This window comes from Hyperoodon ampullatus, assembly GCF_949752795.1.
Source record: "Hyperoodon ampullatus genome assembly, chromosome: 14".
NCBI classification, from domain to species: Eukaryota; Metazoa; Chordata; class Mammalia; order Artiodactyla; family Ziphiidae; genus Hyperoodon; species Hyperoodon ampullatus.
In genome coordinates this window covers 49,750,377-49,770,255 of record NC_136927.1, presented here as the reverse complement: position 1 = coordinate 49,770,255, position 19,879 = coordinate 49,750,377, and the positions used below count along the sequence as shown (strand labels likewise).

Sequence of the window (19,879 nt, the reverse complement as noted above, 5' to 3'; positions counted from 1 at the left end):
AGGACCAAGATCCTGGGGTCAAGAGACCTGGGTTCCAGTCCCAATCTGGCACCTGGGGGTGGTGAACCCTGGGCTGCTTCATTCCTTTGTACAATGAGCGACAGGTTCAAGGTGGACTAGTTTCCATCCAGCTCCGGTGGGCAGGGAGGGCACAGGCCACATGGAACCCTGTCAGCACCATAGCGAAGTGGACCTCAAGGGGCCTGGCTGACAAGGCACGGAGAGACGATCCCAGAACCACTGAGTCTGTTTGGAAAATGCTTTTCAAGGGCAGGCAAAAATCCCAACTAGCTCTGATCAGAACCCAAGACAGATCCGCTGCCCAGGCAGCTGGGCACGTGGTACATCACAACTCTGGGCGGGGGGAGGGCTCATTCATTGCACAGTCTGTGTAGAGAGTGCCCTTAGAGTTGGACAGTGCACAACCTGTGCAACTGTGTGTGATGGCTGACCAGCAGGTCCTACTGGTGCAATCAGATAGATAGGATACAAAACTCTAGAGTCCTGGGCAATGAAGTAGGGAGACTGGGGAACAGCAGCTCTGGGGAGAGCCCCGGTTCACTGTGGTTCAGGACATAGCCCAAGAGTCATGCAAGTCCGACTTCCCTGGTGGCGCAGTGGTTGAGAGTCTGCCTGCCAATGCAGGCGACATGGGTTCGATCCCTGGTCCGGGAGGATCCCACATGCCATGGAGCAACTAAGCCTGTGCGCCACAACTATTGAGCCTGCGCTCTGGAGCCTCAGCCTAAATAAATAAGTAAAAAAAAAAAAAGAATATCCAAGTCCCCTGTCCAGGGGGCACCAATGCATCCTTGGGCTCTGTGCACAGAGTACGGGTGCTGGAGAGTACTGGAGGCCATACCAGAAAGTCTGTGCCTGTTCAGATCCTCACGGCCCACATGGAGCATGCCCAGAAGAAGCGAGGGGACTTTACACTGAACTCCCTTCAGCCTGGGGGAAGATTCCAGCCACCATCTTTAAATCTCTATGGCTGTTGTGGACCATGGGATGGAAGCAATGCTGTGGCTTATGGCTGTGTGACCTTAGGCAAGTTACTTAACCTCTCTGTGCCTCGGCTTTCTCATGTGTACAATGAGATGATAATATTTAATATCTCCTTCATAGGGTTGTTGTTGAAGAATAAATGCCCAGCATGACTATGGTAAGCACTCAATATGTTGGCTATTTTTCCTTCTTGGAGGACAGAGGCAGCTGAAGTGGGGGACCACGGGGAGGCCAGCTTGCATTCCCAGTAAGAAAAGCTCTAAAGCCAAATGGGCTACAGAGACCAACGGGCTGTCTTGGGAGGTGGTGAGACGTCAGTTGTCTGAGGGGCTGAGCCCCAGGCAGGTGGGCTGCAGCGGTGATGCTGCCTCAATGGAGAGGATGGATTAAGCCACCTCCAAGGTTCTGTGGAGCGCTGAGCCTCTGATTCCTTGAAACACTGGTTCTTACACACTGACGCCAAGCAACAAGCTTTCGCTGAAGAGTCTCCATACATCTTCCCAGGAGCCCAGCTCTCACCAGGTAGCCAGTGAAGAGATGATGGTTTATGATGGAAGACACTGACTTGGCCTGAAATTCCCAGTGCATCTATTGGAGCCAAACCTGCTCCCTGGTCTCAGCTCCCTGACATGCCACGCTGGGACCTCAGGAATCTTCACAGACACTCGACACGTCTGAGCACAGGGACTGTCCAGATCGGGGGAGCCAGGGAGGTGGCCTGACACATCACCATCGGGTGGGAACTCCTATCTGCATCCATCTCGCCTTCTCCACTCACCCGCTGGCTGGGTGACGGTCCTGCAAGGCTGTCCTGCACTCCCTTCCTTGTTTCCCAGACACCACAAGGACCCCTTTACATCGTCAGGGCTCAGCAGAAGTTGGCTTTATGTGGAGTTTCTTTGTGCAGAAGACCGGGGTCTCTGGGAGGTGGGAGCTAGCTTTGTGGGCCGGACCCCATCTGGGACTGGGCCTGTTTTCTGTGGGGTCACAATGTGCTCTGTCAGCCAGACCCTGCTGAGGTCCCCTGTTGCCTGGCCACAGAACAAGTCCAGCCCTTTGCAATTAGAGCCTGGTCAGCCGGGCTATGAAATGAGCGCAGAGCCTTCACACACACCTGACAGCCCTTGCAAACAGGACTGAGAACAGGCTTCCAGCATGTTCCAGGTACCTATTTGCAACCCGTTCTTCCTTTGTTCCAGCAGGGCCTCTGAATGCCCATTTTGAATTTCAGCACCTGGAAACCCACGTGTGTTCCTCACCGAGTGCAGCCTGCTCCGTCTACAACGAGGGAGGTTTAGCCACATCTTCCTCTGCAGCGTCACAGTGAGGAGATGGAAGGGCCAGGGTCTGACCCACTTTTGGGGACCACCCGCCCCTGCCTCTGCCAGCCCCGCCAATGCGCTTCTGCAGCAGAGCACAGGAGACTTGAACAATATACAGCGAGTGACAGACGCGCTTTGGGGCGAGCGTGGTGGCCTCCCGCCTTCCTGGCCTCTTCTTCCCCAAGGACAACCAGGAGGAGGGTGTGTGTCAGGCTTTCTTCTCTTAACCAGCCGTGGCTTTTTCATCTGGGTCTTCTCCTGGGTCTTCAATAGGTCTTTCGTGTTACTTACATTTCATTTCTACTGTCTTTTAACAACTGGAAGCTGCCATTTCAAGTTTTAGTTAGAAAAAAACCCCCTGCATCACGTTCTGTGATTTGAAGGGCAATCCCGAAGAACGTCTTTTTCTGTTAAGATGGAAAAAAATCTGCTTATGTCTTGGGTGGCCAGGAGAATTGGACAGCGTGGGCAACAGTGTTTGCAAATTCTAGGGTGGCACGCACAGATGAGACTGTAAAAAGGGGCTGGGTAGGGCAAAAGGAATCGGTAAGGTCTGGATAAAGCCCTTGAGACCCAGGCGAAAGTGGCTAGATCACTCAGTCATCACAAATTGTTGAGTGCCTTTAATGTATAAAGGCACTGCTTCAGGTGCTGGAGACACACCTTAAATAATTGGACAGTTAGAATTTCCATGGGGGCTGGATAAATAAAATAGTGAGTCAGACAGTGGTGTGGCTGCAGAGCCAATAAAAAAAAGTGAATTTGCAATTTAAAGCAGAGCAGGGAGTGGTTGCCAGGGGTTGGGGGTAGGGGAATGGGGAGCAACTGTTAAAAGGGTGCAGAATTTCAGTGTGAGACGATGAAAAGTTCTGGAAGTGGACGGTGATGGTGGTGAAGGTTGCAGACCAATGAGAACGTGAGCACTTAATACCACTGATATACACTTAAAAATGGTTAAAACGGTATATTTTGTGTTATGTACATTTGTCCACAAAAAAAAAAAAAAAAAAAAAAGAGCAGGGAAGGTCCCTATGAGACCTGTAGAAGCTGGAAGAGCGGGCGTGTTGCTGTCCCAAAGCCCTGAGGTGGGTACATGCTGGGAGTGACCGAGGCCAGAGTGGCCACGTGGTGGGGGAGGGGGAACGACAGGTGGTGACGTCAGACGTAATGGGGGAAGGATGATGCCTGTGGCCACTGGGACTGGGTGGGGCCGAGAGACCAGTGATGAGGCTAGTCTTCGTTTTCAAGGAGGCTGGTGAGAGCTGATGGTGACCTGGACCAGGTCGGTGGTGGTGGGCGTGCCTCCATTTATGGCCAGGAAAATAATAGTCAACAAATCGGGGCTGGTGAGGTCACTGAGAAACACAAGGCCAAGGCAGGGAACCATTGCCTTCTGTGGCACGTTCTCATCAGCGGCACCAGGAGAGAGGTCAGTGGGCAGAAGGGGTGCCTTGAACTGGCAGAATTTACTCGCCTCTGAATCTGGCCCGGACCCACTGCTTTGGTCCTTTCCTCCATGGAGACCTGTGTTGGTGAGGGGCTGTGGTGCTCCCTGGCCCTGCTCCGAAGGCCCAAGCACAAGCCACAGAGAACTTCAGGATGGCTCTTCCTTCAGGATGGTCATCCTGAAGGAAGACAGGTGGCATCAAAAGGGTCATGCCAGGGTGGGAACGCCGTCTGTGGAAGGGCAGCCTCTTGCTGGGTGAACACATTCCCAAGCGCAGAGCACATACGAGGCGCTGGCTGGTGGTTCCCGTTCTTCCTTGGGAGGGACTGAGATGGAAAAAGGCCCAAGTGGGTGTCCTGGTTTTTGCCACCTATCCAAGATGAGGCTGGAACAACTTACTGGTCCTCAAATCACACCAGGTTCCTTATCTGTGAGAGAGGTTTGAAGATACTTGTCCTGCAGGGTCATTTAGTATTTAAGGAGGTGTGGAACAAACGTGGGAGTGCTCAAGACCCCGCCTAAGCACGTGTGGCCACTTGATGAAGTGTGCTGGTCTGGGGACCGAGTGGATGTCCGAGGCAGCATTCCTGTCCAGGCAGTGCTTGGTCTTGCAGTGGGCTCTGGGTCTCTGTCTGACTTCGGATCTCCCCATGCCTCATGGCCTCCACCCCAACCCTTACCAGCAGGACAGTCAAGTCTCGTGCAGTGGCCCACGAACCCAGCCCAGGTCCCCCAGTCAGGCCAAAGCCCCCTGTCCCAGTGCATGCTCACCCTCACCTGCCCATTACCTCCCCAGCGAATGATCACATCCACTGAGGTGCTGAGATGATTCCCTTCCTGGTCTATCTCTGCTGCTGAGATACCTGCTCCTGGGAGACAGCTGAGTCTATCTCATTCAGATCCCCATGCCTTGAACAGGAAAGAGGGTCTGTGCATCATCTGTGTTAAATGAATGAACATGCAATGTAATTAATGATTGCCATTTCATAGATGGGAAAACTGATGCTCAGTTAGGTTAAGGCAGTTATGACCTTGGGACCACTGTGCTGTGTGGTCTCTAAGGTGGGGGGCAGCCTGGGCGCAGGTGTGGCCTGTGGTATATTCCCTATGACTCAGCTCCTCCCCTGGAAGCTATCCACTGTCTTAAACGTGGGTAACCAGAGACACGGACGAGAGAATCGGTAACAGCCCGTCCTTGGTAACAAACACCTGGCTGCAACCCAGATTCCCATCACTGGATGAGGAGGAAAATGATGACAGAAGAATATTGCCCAACAGTCAAAATGAACACTCTACAGGGACTTGCAAAACTCCGAATGAGTCTCAGCAACATAATAGTAGATGGAAAAATATGTCCCCAACTGTTATGTCCACCATGGTATTCTTTTTACAGTTAAAAGCAGCTACAAAACAACAAAACCCAACACCTTTATGACTCCACGGAGTTGCAATGTTACTACATATAAAGGAAGCCAGGGAATAAAGAACATATTACCTGGGGTTTGGGGACGGGCGGGGGAGACCTCTGGTTACATGGAGGGTATTGTCTCCATCCTACTTTTGCTCTGGCTTTGCATGTGCTGATTACACTATTAACATGAGCTAGTTAGTTAAATGAATAAAGGTGAGCCGTGCAAAGACACACGATGGGTGAGGGTCATGAACCTGAGCTGAGGTCACTGGTGCAAGGATGAGGGGCTGCAGGCGATGGGGACTTGGGTCTGGCAGAAGGGACCCAGCCACAGAACAGGAGCCAGGGTAGGCTGCTAGGCTGTAAAAAGGTGCAGGAAATGCTGCAGCTAAAGAGCTACCCAGAGGAGGTGGCCTGAGAAGGGTCCAGGAGCCAGAATCAGGCAAGAGTCCTAGGATGAACGGGCAGGACTGGTCCCAGAGCTACAACTCACTCCCATTTGGGTCATTCTATTTGGTCTTGGCTGGTCAGTGATTTGGGGGCTCACTTGGGCTCAAGAGATGTATACTCGATCCCCAACTTGGTCCCCACAGTCCAGTCTCTATTTAATAGTCTGATGGTGCTGTGTGTAAAGGGCTAATGCTCTGGGTCTCAGTTACAGCACCAGCCCCGACGGTCTTATTCTTTTCATTTAAAAACTTAAAGATGATTTAAATTTTATATTGGAGTATAGTTGATTTACAATGTTGTGTTAGTTACAGGTGTACAACAAAGTGATTCAATTATACATCTATATATGTATATATTCTTTTTTTTTACATTCTCTTCCATTATAGGTTATTACAAGATATTGAGTATAGGAGTATAGTTCTCTGTGCTGTACAGCAGATCCTTGTTGGTTTTATATATATAAGTGTGTATATGTTAATTGCACACTCCTAATTTATCCCTCCCCCTGACCTTTCCCCTTTGGTAAGCCCTGGTGGCCTTAGATATTTACGCAGCCCCTGAGCCTGTGTCCTCTTTCATAAAGAGGGGGATAACCCCACCAATCACGGGGCCAGGGTTCGAGGTTGGCATCCCTCTGTAGATAAAAGCACCAGGCACCAACAGCTGATCCAACAGCACTGGTTTCTTTCTTTCCTTTCAGTTCGGATAATGGCCCTCATGTCCCCTGGTTTTCTCTGGAACTGGAAGCTTATTCAACCTCCCCTGTTCCTCATACTGCAGCTGAGGATGGACACACACACACACACACACACACACACACACACACACACACACACACACACACACACACACACACACACACACACACACACACACACACACACACACACACACACACACACACACACACACACACACACACACACACACACACACACACACACACACACACACACACACACACACACACACACACACACACACACACACACACCCCCCTCCAAGGATGCACAGGTTTCGGTCAGCAGGCTGAAAACAATAATCAAAAGACCCGACCCTAAAGCAATCCGTGGTCCTCGTCCCCCCAGCCCCGCCCCACCAAGCTCCTGACACTATTAATTGGGAACCAACGGCCCCTAGAAGATTCGCCATTATAAGACTTTGGAACCACGCTGAGGTACTGCCTGGATGGAGTTGCCATCCTGTTGCCTGGCAACTCTCAGATGCCTTGGCTCCCAGGTCACTCTGCGCCTCTCTCGTCTCCTGTGGCCCTTCCAATGCTGTACCGTCGTCTGCTGCTGGCTCGGGGGCAGGGTGTCCTGGGTGGGGCCCTTGGCCGACTCCATCCTTAGATGGCCCCCCATCAGCACCGACCTCCAGCTTGGAAATCCCCCAGGGCCTGGATCTTGTCCCTCCACCCCTCTTGGGAGCAGCTCAACCCTCCCTCTCCCCCGTCTCCCCGTGCCCACGCTCTGCACTCCAACCTGCACTTCCAAGTTCCTAAGACTTAGGCCACCCTCTCAAAACATCTCTGCCTTTCCATCCATCTCATCCCCTTTCTCTGGCCTCAGAAAAACGGTACCACTGTGGCAACCTATCTTTAAGCCTCTGTTCCCACTGGCGCCTCTCCCTCAGGAATCTCATACTTGGCTTCCTTGTCTTGGTGACAAACAGGCTCAAGTTTCCTCCGTCCTAAAAAAAGGCTCCCTCGTGCCCATCACCTTCCTCCCTCCACCACCACCAGTCCTCCAGCCACTGCCGCTGGCCTGACTCAACCTTCCAATGGATCCTGCTCAGCTCACCAGTGACCTCCACCAGCCAAAGCTGATGGCCTCTTCCCTCACGCCCTCCTGTCCTTGGACCTTTTGGCTGGACCTTACGTGGTGGGCCAAGGCCTCAGCCTGGACACTTATACCGACCACAGCAGGGTCTTCCAGTGTCGACACCCTCCTGTTGCTTCCTGCAGTGTCTTCTCTTCCAAGCCTCCCCAGCGCTCTTCTCTCATTACACGCCCTCTGCCAATTCTCTCCCTCCCAGGGTCCCAGCCGCTGTGGCCCAGGCTTTCTCCCCAAGCCTCAGACTCGCACTTCTCTGCCTATGCCGGCTGGACTGGTCTCAGACTCATGTCTCACATCCACCCGCTAAGACGGGAAGTGTTGATGCCCATTTCACAGATAAGGAAACTGAAGACAGTGACCCGCCAGACAACCAAGGCTGCTGCGTGTGCCCTCATCCTGATGGGACAAAACGGAATCACACACCAGTCGACTCTAAAAACCCACTGCTGTTCCCCTTGGGTGTGGCCGACAGCCGACCACCAGGGCAGAGCCAAGGCCTGGGGCTGCCCTGACCCTGGGGCCGAAGGCTGAGTCATCTCAGAGAACGTTCTCATTTTCAATGGCTGTGGCCGCCTGTTATGGGCAGCCTGGCTGACACTCGATCTGTTTACTCTCGGATTCCGAACCCAGCAGAGCGAGGCCCTCACAGGGGCCTCTCCTGGGCATCCTGGGCAAGGAGCCCGGGCCGCTCAGAGCCCTGCGGACCTTAAACCGGGAGGGGGAGGGGGAGACAGAGCGGGGAGAGGAGGAGGGCCATTTCCAGGTAAACTCGTCCAGCAGATCCACGCTGAGATTTCAGATTTACGAACCAGATAAATTAGCAGAGGGAAGAGATTTGTGAGGGTTGGTTTAATTGGTGGAATCATTTACCACAAGTTCCTCATTAAAACTGCAATGGGCGGGGGGAGGGATCTTCCTGGAATCACCCAGACAGGAAGGTGGAGCACAGGGAGGTACAGAATCAGGCTGGGAAGGCCATTGTGTGCTGCCTCCTTTGGTAAGGGAATCCCGGAGACCGAGCCTCTATTTGCATACCTCTGGGGAGGGGGAGCTCACTCCTTTGCGCGGTAATTCATTCCATCCTGGGGTAGCTTATTTCTAGAAAGCTCTATCAATGTGCCCTCTTTAATAACCGATACCCAGCTAGTCTTAATTCTGCCCTTCAGAGACGCAGGGATATTTGCTCCAGCTGGGAAAATGGCAGGAAAGGAGCCCAGCAGGATCATCACCTCTTCTCACAGTGAGAACAGGGCTTACGGGCTAAAACGCTGTATAAACCTCAGCTGTTTGCTTAAAGCACTGGTTCTCAACCTTGGCTACACATTGCACTCACCTGGTGAACCCTGAAAAGTGCCGAGGGGGCCTGCTGAGGGTGGGTGCACAGCTGAAGTTGGAAAACCGGAGTGGCAGGGGGCCAGCCTCCCTTGCCGGATGCCTGGGCCTTCCTGGCCGGGAGAGGTCGCTGGCAAGCTGCCTAACCAGGGGCTTGAGCATGGCACGTCCGCCACCAAGTTCTGGGGGGACCACCCTGGGCGGGGGCCTAGCTGCAAGGCAGCGTCCATTTAAGGAGCCCCTGCTTGCTGCTCCTGGGGCTGCCTCACACCCGGCTCTGCTATCTTTATGCCTGCAGACTCCCCCAGGCCGCTGTGGGGATGGCACTTCTGGACCCTCCGAGACAAGACAGAACACCTGTTACACCCCGTGGAGCACACTGCTCCCCGAATGTCACGACCCAGGGCCGTGGGTTTAAGCTGGTTCCAATAATACCCGTTCACCGCCATGCCAGCAGGGGGTGATGGATGGGAACGACCTATTGGTTTGCCTGGACTGTCCCAGTTTGGGCACCAACAATGCTTCGAAAATGGGCAGAATCACACAGAGGCGACAGAAGTCAGGTGAGCGGGCAGGAGGGGGGAGTGGTGACCAGAAGGGGGTAGTGGGGAGACTTCCAGGATCCTGGGAACGTTCTCTGTGGGTTTTTCCTGGGAGCTGGTTCCCCAGGTGTGGTCAGTCTGTGGGAATTCACAGAGCCACACGCATAAGATCTGTGCACGCCCCACGTGGCTGCTACTTCACTACCAGAGAAGAAAAATCCCAGAGGGCAGGCTGGGTGGAGGCCAAAGGTTCAAGTTCTTGCCTTTCTATGTGGCTCACATGCCAGGGTGTACCTCTAGGGTCCTCAGAACAAAGGTTTGAGGGGGCAGAGGCAGTGAGGGGGTGACCTGAAGATGGATGGGGAAAAGGACTCTAAAACATCCCTTTTGGGACTTCCCTGGTGGTCCAGTGGTTAAGACTCCACGCTTCCACTGCAGGGGGCACAGGTTCGATCCCTGATCAGGGAACGAAGATCCCACATGCCATGTGGTGTTGCAAAAAAAAAAAAAAAGTCCCCTTGGTGACAGCCCCCTCATTGGGCCAGGGCCGAGCAGCTCCTCAATGGCACTCATCGCTTTAGGCGACAAATTTTTTTTTTTTTTTTTTGCGGTACGCGGGCCTCTCACTGTTGTGGCCTCTCCCATTGCGGAGCACAGGCTCCGGACGCGCAGGCTCAGCGGCCATGGCTCACGGGCCCAGCCGCTCTGCGGCATATGGGATCTTCCCGGACCGGGGCACGAACCCGCGTCCCCTGCATCGGCAGGCGGACTCCCAACCACTGCACCACCAGGGAAGCCCGACAAATGTTTTTAATGAGGTCAACCTGGGCTTGGAGCATAGTTTTGTACAGGTAATTTTTTTTTTTTTACTCAAAGCCTTTTTCTGAACTGTGGCATAATTTAACATAATGAAATGTGCAGATTTTAGGTGTACTGTTAGACGAGTTTTGACAATTGTATACTCTCATTTAGTCACCACCCCAATCAAGAGGGAAAAACTGGGACATTGGGAATGACATACACCCTACTATATATAAAATAGATAACTAATAGGAACCTGCCGTATAGCACAGGGAACTCTACTCAATACTCTGTAATGGCCTATATGGGAAAATAATCTAAAAAAAAAAAAGAGTGGATATATGTATATGTATATCTGATTCACTTTGCTGTACACCTGAAACTAACACAACATTGTAAATCAACTATACTCCAATTAAAAAAAAAAGATATTGAACATTCCCATCACTGCAGAAAGCCTTCTGTCCCTTGCCTGTGGGTCCCTAAGACCACCCAGAAGCAACCCCTGTGCCAGTTTCTATCATCATAGATTATTTGCTGGTTTGTGTGCCTCAAAGCCATGAAATCATACGGTGTGTACTATTTTGTGTCTGGCTTCTTTTGTTCAGTGTATTGTTTTTGAGATTCATCTGTTTTACTTTATGTCGTTTTGTAGCCACGTTTATTGCTGAATATATATGTATGTTTATATATATTTATAATGTATTATAATATATTTTAATTTATCCCTTCTCTTGTTGATGACATTTGGTTGTTTCCAGTTTTTGGCTATTATGAATAAAGCTGCTATAAACATCCTTATTAAAAAAAAGATTTCCTGGCTGGCTTCCTCTGCCCCAAATTCCCGTAATTCCACAAAAGCGGCTCAGGTTTGCCCCCAAGAACTGCTTTGCACACCTTGGCCCACCCAAGCGTGCCTGAGTCCCACCCTCTCCACGGGGTGGGTCCTATAGCATGGCAGTAAAGCATCTGCTGAGATGGGGAAGGACCCTGCTGACATGGGGCCAGGCAAAAACAAGCACACAAAGCATTACCATAGTTTGACTGCGGGAAGGGCTGTGGAACAAGGAAGCGTTTTATTTATTTATTTAAAAAAATTTTTTTTAACTTTTTGGCCGCGCCCCGAGGCATGTGGGATCTTAATTCCCCAACCAGGGATCGAACCTGTGCCCCCTGCATTGGAAGCTCTGAGTCTTAACCACTGGACTGCCAGGGAAGTCCCCAAGGAGGGGTTTTAAAACAGAGCAGCTGTGAGGGTTTCCTTTGGATGAGGTGTCTGGGAAGGGCTCAGAGAGGATGAGATCCAGGCAGGGGAAGCAGCATACGCAGCGGACCCCAGAAGGAAAGACCCCTAACTCGCGGAAGAGAAATATTCTACGGCGCTGTGGTCCAATTGTGTACAGCCAGGGAAACATGGAATATCATCTATACTTTGTAATACATCGTTGAGTGGAAAAAAGCAAGCCCCAGAAAACACACAGTCAGATACCCTTGTCAGGTGTATACACAGGACAAAACTGTTTGTAAAAGTCAAGGGAAAGATAAGTGTGGGTGGACAGCAGTTACCATCATGTCATGGTCGCAGTGGGGGGTATTCTTATTCTAACAATAAATAAACGTTAACTTGAAAGCTAGGATCGATAAGTATGTCACAGAACAAGGATGATGAGTAATTGCATTCTGTGCACCTGAGGTCCATTAAAAAAAAAGGAAAAAGAAGGCTTTGAAATGTTTGAGGGTCTGTGTCTTAAGCAGCTCACTTTGGCTGCATGGAGAGCAGTTCCCACATCTCACTGGCAATCTCGCTGTTTTATCTCTGAACCTGCCTCTCTGTATCTGCTTGAGTCCCATCTTAGGTGGGGGGAGCTGGCTTCATACTCCATTCACCGTGGACCACCGGGGGGCCGCTCAGGGGATGCAGGACCCAGAAACCGAAGCCCATGAGCCTGGCCATATCAGACCCCTGGCCCCTGTGTCCCCCCAGCTGGGAGCCTGGGAGGACGGTCAGGAGCCCCAAGAGGAGGTCTGCTCAGCTGCTACCATCTTTACCAAGTCAGATCAGCCGAGCCCCCCAAGATAGGGAGTCGGACACAGACGCACATGTGTTTCTGCAGGGGTTTCAGGGACAAGAAACCAAAGGGGGTGGACGGAGGATGGAGGAGGACATCAAGGAAGAGCTTGGAAATGCCTTAACAGGGGGTTACAGCTCAAAGGTGTGCAAGATACTCAGGTGAAGAGAACCAGGAGTCAGACACGCTTTGCATATTCCATACCCAGGAACATTCTTCACTTGTACCAAGAAGCCCATGGCCCTCTCAGCCTCTTTTTCTTCCTAGCACTTTTGGGGCAGAATAGTAGAGACATATTTTTCTGTACCCAAGAAACAGGCCAGTAACAGCACGATGACAAATGGGCCTGGTACCTGGTCTCAGTGGAGGTGGGGTGGTGGGGGACACCAGGGTATGGAAGGGAATGAGGCTGCCTGCGGGGGTGCGGGCGGCTCCTTTCCTACCAAAGAGGGGCAGCTGCCACTCAGCCCCGATGTACTGTTACACGTGGGCCCTGGGTTGCAAGATCTTCCAATTTTCCAGAAAAGCTGGAAATCCAGATTTTGATGATCTCTCTCAATATTTAAATGTTGGTGTACTTTTTTTTTTAAGTATAATTTCCACTTTATTTTCTTTCCAGGGGACAGTATTCTTCAGTCTTTAAGGACTTAGCTCCTTCCATGGGCTTTGGCAGAGGTCGTGGGGCAGCACCAGCAGGCCTAAATCGGGGTGGAGGTATTCGGTCCTTCCGGGCTTCCCGAGAGCGACTCCTGACTACCTTGCGGTGAACGGTACAATTCACCCAGTAATGCAGTTTCACATACAGCTTGGGAAGCACATAGGCATAGAAAACCCTCGCTTCAGAAATGTCCCTGACAGCTGCGGCCTCTACGATGCTCCGAATGACGAACTTCTTAATGGCCTCCTCCTCGGGCATGCGTCGGGCACAGCTGGTGCAGCGAATAGGCTGCACGAGGCCACGGCCCTTTTTGGCATGACCATTATTCCTTCTTTTCTTGGTCATCTTGGAAGCGAGGAGGAGAGAGCTAAATGTTGGTGTACTTTTCAAAAAACACACCGCGTGGGCCAAAGAAAACATGTCTGGCCTACAGATTCCCCATTTTTCCCCTTCCTAGTCCCCCTGAGGTTCTCAAATGTCTTGGGATTTAGGGGCAGTCAATTTCCTGGATGAAGCGGTGTCTGTGTGTGTGTGACCACTCATGGGATCGGTGCCTGGAGTAAGGAGGCGGAGTCCCAAGCTAACGGCCCCTGGGACCCCTTAGAGCTCCCTGGGCTGCCTCTGAGGTGGGGTCAGGAGTAGGTGAAGTGAAATGTAAGCCAGGTGAAGGTGGCCTGTGACTATCTGCCGGCTCTGGATGTTGACTTGGGCCTCTCAGCTGCTCGCTGCTCCAACTGGGCTTCAGCACCTCCAACTGGGCCTGTTCAGCCTTGATTCCTAGCAAGCTGCGTGACCCTGGGCATGCCCTCCATCTCCCTGCGCTTTGGGCTGGCGCCTTGGCACTCCCAGAGTCAGAACACAGGGCCTACGTCGGAAGGACTGTGGCTCCAGCTTTGCCAAGCCGCTGCCCTGTCCACTGCAGTTCCACGGGCCCAGCGCTGCACTAGCTGGGGATGCAGACGTGATGATGTGTTTACATAAGCTGGGTGGATGCAGGGAATAAGCAGAGATGGGCAAGCGGGGGAGTGCTGGGGGTCTGGGGCTCAGGGAGGGCACCCTGGAGGTGGCGGTGCTGGAGCAGAAAGTTGAAGCAGAGCTAAGTGTGGGAGCAGCTTGGATGTCAGAAAGGAGCCCCCAAATCCCTGGACGGAGCCAATTCCTGCTGGCCAGGCCAGCCTAGGTTCAACCACTTCACACTACAGCATACCCAACTGCTTTGTCTAGGAGCCCACGGGGTGTACCCCCAGCATCTGCCTGCAAAGGGTGGTACATACAGCCAGGTGTGACCCCACTCTGCTCAACCCTAAGTCAGGACAGCCATCGTTGAAAGGAACTTGGCATTCTCTCTACTGAGTCCAAACAAACCTAGAACAGTGCTATCCAGGAGAGCTTCCTGGAATGATGAAAATGGTCTACACCCGCGTTGTCCAGTTGGGTTAGCCACCAGCCACGTGTGGCTACTGAGTGCTATGAAATGAGGCTAGTGTGGCTAAAGAATTGAATTTTTAAAAAAATCTTACTTGATTTTAATTAATATGAACTTAGCTAGAGTTCATATTAATTAAATGTGAACTAGAGGCTACCGACTTGGACAAGTACAGTTCTAGAACTTTTCTACCCATCACTCATTCAATAGCAAGCAGCCTCCACCTGAAACAATGCCCATGTTGCCTCCGTGGCCTGCAGCTCCAGGTCATTCGGCTGCGGTTAACCCCCCAAGCCACAGGCCCTGGGACCATTCCAGGTCCGGATTCCATCTCTGTCTCCATGATGTCCGGAACCTCACTGAGGTCCTCAAGAGTGAAGGACTAGCTGCTGGCATGAGGCGGGGTCTCGAGTTTACCACTACTTTCCCCCAGGAAAAGCCCCCTGGTTGTTCACTTAGCTCAGGGGGTAAAATGTTTAGCACTGACATTTAGCTCTTTTCTTTTGGGTTTTTTTTTTTTTTTTTTTTTTTGGTTACGCTGCATGGCTTGCGGGACCTTAGTTCCCAGACCAGGGATTGAACCTGGTGATAGCAAACAGTCCTAACCACTGGACCACCACGGAATTCCTGACACTTAGCTCTTTTAATGAGCTCAACCTTGAGCCAGGGAGAAAGGGCAGGAAAATTGCTATTGTGCCCACAAGTACCTGACCTACCTGTCTCTCTCTTCACCCTCCCGTTACCAAGATGGGCACACTGAGGCTTTGGGACAGTCTCATCGGGGCTCTTTCCACTGGTCCTCCATCTCAGCGGTCCAGGAGGGCTAGGGTGGCATGGGGGACACATAGGGCAACAACAGCCAGGGCTGCCAGAACAAAGCACTGGGGGCCTTAAACAACAGAAGTTTATTTTCTCACAGTTCTGGAGGACGGAAGTAGAACAGAGTGCTGGCAGCGTTTCTGGAGAGGGCTCCCTCCTGGCTTGATGAAGGCTGCATCCTTCCCTGGCCTTCCTTCTGTGCACATGTGGAGAGAAAGCAAGCGAGCTCTCTGGTGCCTCTTCTCCTAAGGACACTAATCCTATTGGATCAGGGCCCCACCGTTATGACCTCTTTTAACTTTAATTACTTCCTAAAGGCCCATCTCCAAATACATTCCCACTAGGGGTTAGGGCTTTAGCATATGAGTTTTGGGGGGACACAAACATTCAGTCCACAATACCCTTAAAGACACTGCCGGCTACTGAGAAGAGACTTGTGAAACAACTGGACAAATGACCAGAGATGATGGGAAAAGGGCTGAAATGAACATAAGCCCATGAGAAATGGTACAGAATGGTTCCCAAGCTGAAGGGAAGGGGCTGTGAACCGAGCCGAGCCACAGCCTAGCTCCCCAGGGCCTGTCTGCACCTGGGGGGAACAGTGTGACTGCCACGTGCCTTGGCAAGTCCTCTCCTTTATGGACTCAGTTCCAAATCCATGAAATAAAAGAGCCAAACTAAAGATGTCAGGCTGGGTCCAGCCCAGAGTGGCCGAGAACTAGCTATTCAGTGTGCTAACATTCTCCACCAGGGAGGGCAGTGCTTACACCCAAATGGTGCCGTCCCAGACCTTAGGCTGGGGCAGGAGAGGGCTGGAAGGGACCCCTTTGTGGCCAGCCTCCAGCCCTGCACCTACCTACCCTGGGGCAAAGAACCCTCTGGTCGGTCTACTCTCCCTAGCTGTCCCAGGCTGGGGCAGGCTCAGCCAGCAGCAGAGCTATGCTTACTAACTGGACAGGGGTTGTCAGCCCCTGCTGCTTCCAAAGTGCGCCTGGCCTGGGGGTCCAGCTATGGCTGAGACATACCTGCAAAGGAAGCCCCAGCCCAAGCTGTCATGTTGTCCTGCACTCCTGGCTGATGGTGGCACCAACTTCCCAGAGTCAGGATGGGCCGAAAATCAACACAGGCACCCACTGTCAGCTCCTTACTACCCAACCTCTCCTGGGGGATACGGCGTGTTCTTTTGCTGGGTTTGTACCTGTCATTACCTCTCTGAGCTGCCTGGAGCAGCTCAATGACAGTCTAGTGGCCCTGCCCCACAATGAGAAGGGCCAGGCCCCAAGGGCCCTCCATGGGCTCTGGGCCAAATATTTCACTTTTATTAAAATTTTCACTTGGCTGTGGCCTATATCCCAGGGCCACATCCAATCTGCCAAAGTCGTGGAGGGAGAGAAAGTAAGGGAGACAGTGGCGTTAAAGTAATCAGAACGTAACGATGTTAAAAGGAATTTCTGATGAGCTGGCCAAGTCAGTGTTATCACCCCATTTTGCAGATGAAGAAACTGAGGACTGGAAAGGCTAACACTCCACCAAAGGCCGTGAGTTAAGTGGGCAGAACATGCTACGTGTGACTGGTAAGCAGGGAGGCCTGGGCCTCTGTGATGCTAGCATTGTCCACCTGCACAGGAGGTGGGTGAGCTTCTCGCTGCATCTTTGGCAGCGGCAAGAAGGCTCTTCCAGAGCTCTCTGAGGGCAACAGGGGCCAGAAGCTGCCTACCCACCGCCCTGGGGCGGGAGGGTATCTTTATGGGGTCTGGCACACTTTACCTCTGGGACAGCTGTGAAGCCCCAGGGAGGGCACTGCTCAGGCCCAGCTGCTCCCAGAGCCTGGAGCCTCCCCATCAGCTAAATCTGGCAGGAAGGTGGAAAGGCCTGGGGGTGCTGGGACCTGGGCCAGTTTCCAACATTTGTGGAGGTGAGAGAGCTCTGGACCTGTGAGGGGGCAGCCCCTGGAGGTGTGGACTCAGCTTCAAGGGCTGGGCACACTGGGGATGCTTGAATGTGGGTGTGGCTACCTGGGCCCCAGGGCCTGGCAGACAGATGTCTTCACCTGCGCATGGAGGGGGACAGTGGGGGAGCTGGCCACAGAGATGGGCAAATACCCTGATATGAGAGCAAATAAAATCAGGGCTTTAACTATGGTGGGCCGACTAGAGGCTGGGTGCTCTGGAAGTGAAAGGCTTAAGACCTGCCACAGCCCACTGGGGGCCTGTGAGCTGGCTGGGGGAAATAAGATGAACGGTGACAGAGGGCCGCAAACAAGAAGACAAGCAAATGCCTCAGGGCTGGCATGTATGTGCCTAAACACGCACCCCCAGAATGGAAGGTGACATAGAGGGGTCCTTTACCTACCAGGCTATCTGATGACACACTGGGTGGTGAGGTGGTGGGAAGCAGGCCCAGGACACCCAGACAGGGAAGTCAATGGGAACCCCTTTCCGCAGGCACTACATGAGGACTTTTCCAACACACGTGCTCTGACCCTGGGTTCTGCTTCTAGGCATTTGCCTGTAGGCATATTCTCACGCGTGCAAAATAAGGCCTGTGCCCCAAGTTACACGTTATGGCATTAATTGTAAATAATGACAAAAAAGGTTGGGAACAAAGGTCCACCTGCGGAGTAAGTTTAAAGATATCATGGTCACCTGGTCCTTGGGGAACTGTGCAACAGTTAAAATGAAGGATGTGAATCACCACTAAGACGAACTTCGGCTAAAGAATAAATACCGCAGTGCAGAATGGGAATAGTGAGCATGGTTTAATACCAATTTATGTTAAAAAAAAAAAAAGAGAGAGAGAGAGAGAAACTACTACATATGCGTATTTGCATATACACACACACACGCACACACATATATATATATACACACGCACACACAGGAAATATCACCGAGATCCCCACTGATCTCCTTGTCCGTGGGGGCGGGAATTGGTTGGCTGAAGAACAAGGGTGGGAGGAAGCTTTTACTGGGCACCTTTGTGTAACTTTGGAATTCTAATAAATCGTGAATTTGCTATCTATCCAAAAATTAAAAACGAAGGAAAAAAAAAAAACAGAGGCAAGGAGGCGATAGGGCCAAGGTGGACTGCCAAGGCAGGGGAGCCAGGTAAGAGTGGGGTGCCAGCGGGGGGCACTGAGAGGGTGCAGGAAGGAGGGTGTCATGGCCAGGGGCATGGCGTTGGGGGCCAGACTATCCCGGGGATCAAACCCCAGCCCTGCTGTTGACTTGTGCTGTGACCCTGGCAGTCACAATCCTCTCCTCCTTCCTGCCCAGGACCCAGGTGACAGCCCAGACATAGCCTGATGCCAGGAGAATGGAGGAGAATCAGAGGATGATGGGGCTCCCTGCCTCTCCTAGGCTGGGGTACAGCCTCTCTTGCCCACCTGCAACCCTCTACTTGGGAGGGGGCCTGACCCTGACCCACCTAAGAAGCCAGGTGACCTGTCATCTTAAAGCAGACCCTGGCACTCTGCATTCTCTCCAGCTAGAAGCTGCTTGGTCACCGCCCCCCCTACCCCAGTAAGCCTGGGTCCTTCAGGGGTGGGTAAACAAAGAATGGGAAAGGTATCCCAAGATCTCCAGCCTCAACGTGAAGACAAACAGCCCACCTAAGCCTTCCTGAGACCTGGTCTGTGCTCACCCTCCTGCTTCGAGACCACAGCACCAGACCCAGTCAGAGAGGCCCAAAGCACAGCCTGCAAGGGGGGAAATGAGCATCTCCCAGAGCCTCAGACCATCTGCGGACATCGAGGGGTTATGGAGAATGGCAGATGTTCAGGGAAGCCTAGCCGATGACAGCCAAGGCCTGATGAGCAACTCCTAGAGGCCAGGCATTGGATGCACAAGAGCACATGAGGCTCCAACAGGACCCCAGGGGCTCAGCAGCACTTTCCAGATATGAAAACTGAGACTTACTGAAGTGAAATGACTCCAAATGTGGCATATGGACTAAATGTCTGTGTCCTCCACAAATTCATATGTTGAAGGCCTAACCCTTGATGGGATGGTATTTGGATGTGGGGACTCTGGGAGGTGATTAGGTTTGGATGAGGTCATGAGGATGGGGCCCCGTGATGGGCTTAGTGCCCTAAGAGAGGAAGAGAGAGATCTCGCTTGCTTTCTCTGTCCATGCACATGCACCGAGAAAAGACCATGTGAGGGCACGGGGAGAAGGCAGCCATCTGCAAGCCAAGAAGAGAGCCCTCACCAGGAAGTGAATCTACTGGCATCCTGATCTTGGATTCCCAACTTCCAAAACTGAGAAATAAATTTCTCTTGTTTAAGCCACCCAGGCTGTGGTGTTTTGTTATTGCAGCTCAAGCTGACTAATACAGGTGGCACAGTGAGGGTTCAAACTCAGATCCGTCAAGACTCATGCTCTCTCACTGACAATCCTCTCCACACCCCCCCAACACCCTGCAACACCTCCACCTCTCAACTTTCTTCTCATCCTCACTAGCCTGGATTTGTTGTCTGTTGTTCAGTATGCATTTTATTACATTAAATACACAAAAAATTTACCATCTTAACGATTTTAAGGTATACAGCTCAGTGGTATTAACTACATTTACATTGTTGTGCAACTATCACCACCATCCATCTCCATAACTCTTTTCATCTTGTAAAACTGAAACTCTGTCTCTATTAAACGATAACTCCCCATTCTCCCCATCACCAGCCCCTGTGTGTCACCATTCTACTTTCTGTCTCTATGAATTTGTACAGTATTTATCCTTTGTGACTGGCTTATACCACTC

General features: G+C 52.0%; 2 protein-coding genes across 2 annotated transcripts in view; both read right to left on the bottom strand.

Moving 5' to 3' along the window:
* CASTOR2 (cytosolic arginine sensor for mTORC1 subunit 2) overlaps window positions 1-19,879 on the bottom strand; it is a gene marked incomplete at its 5' end in the record, with an annotated part of 54,650 nt that overhangs the window by 22,434 nt on the left and 12,337 nt on the right. The window lies entirely within an intron of this gene.
* On the bottom strand, window positions 12,822-13,220 carry LOC307062555 (small ribosomal subunit protein eS26-like; the record flags this gene model as incomplete). Its single annotated transcript, XM_079718295.1, has 1 exon — window positions 12,822-13,220. The coding sequence occupies one exon, from the start codon at window positions 13,218-13,220 to the stop codon at window positions 12,822-12,824; it is 399 nt and encodes a 132-aa protein (XP_079574421.1).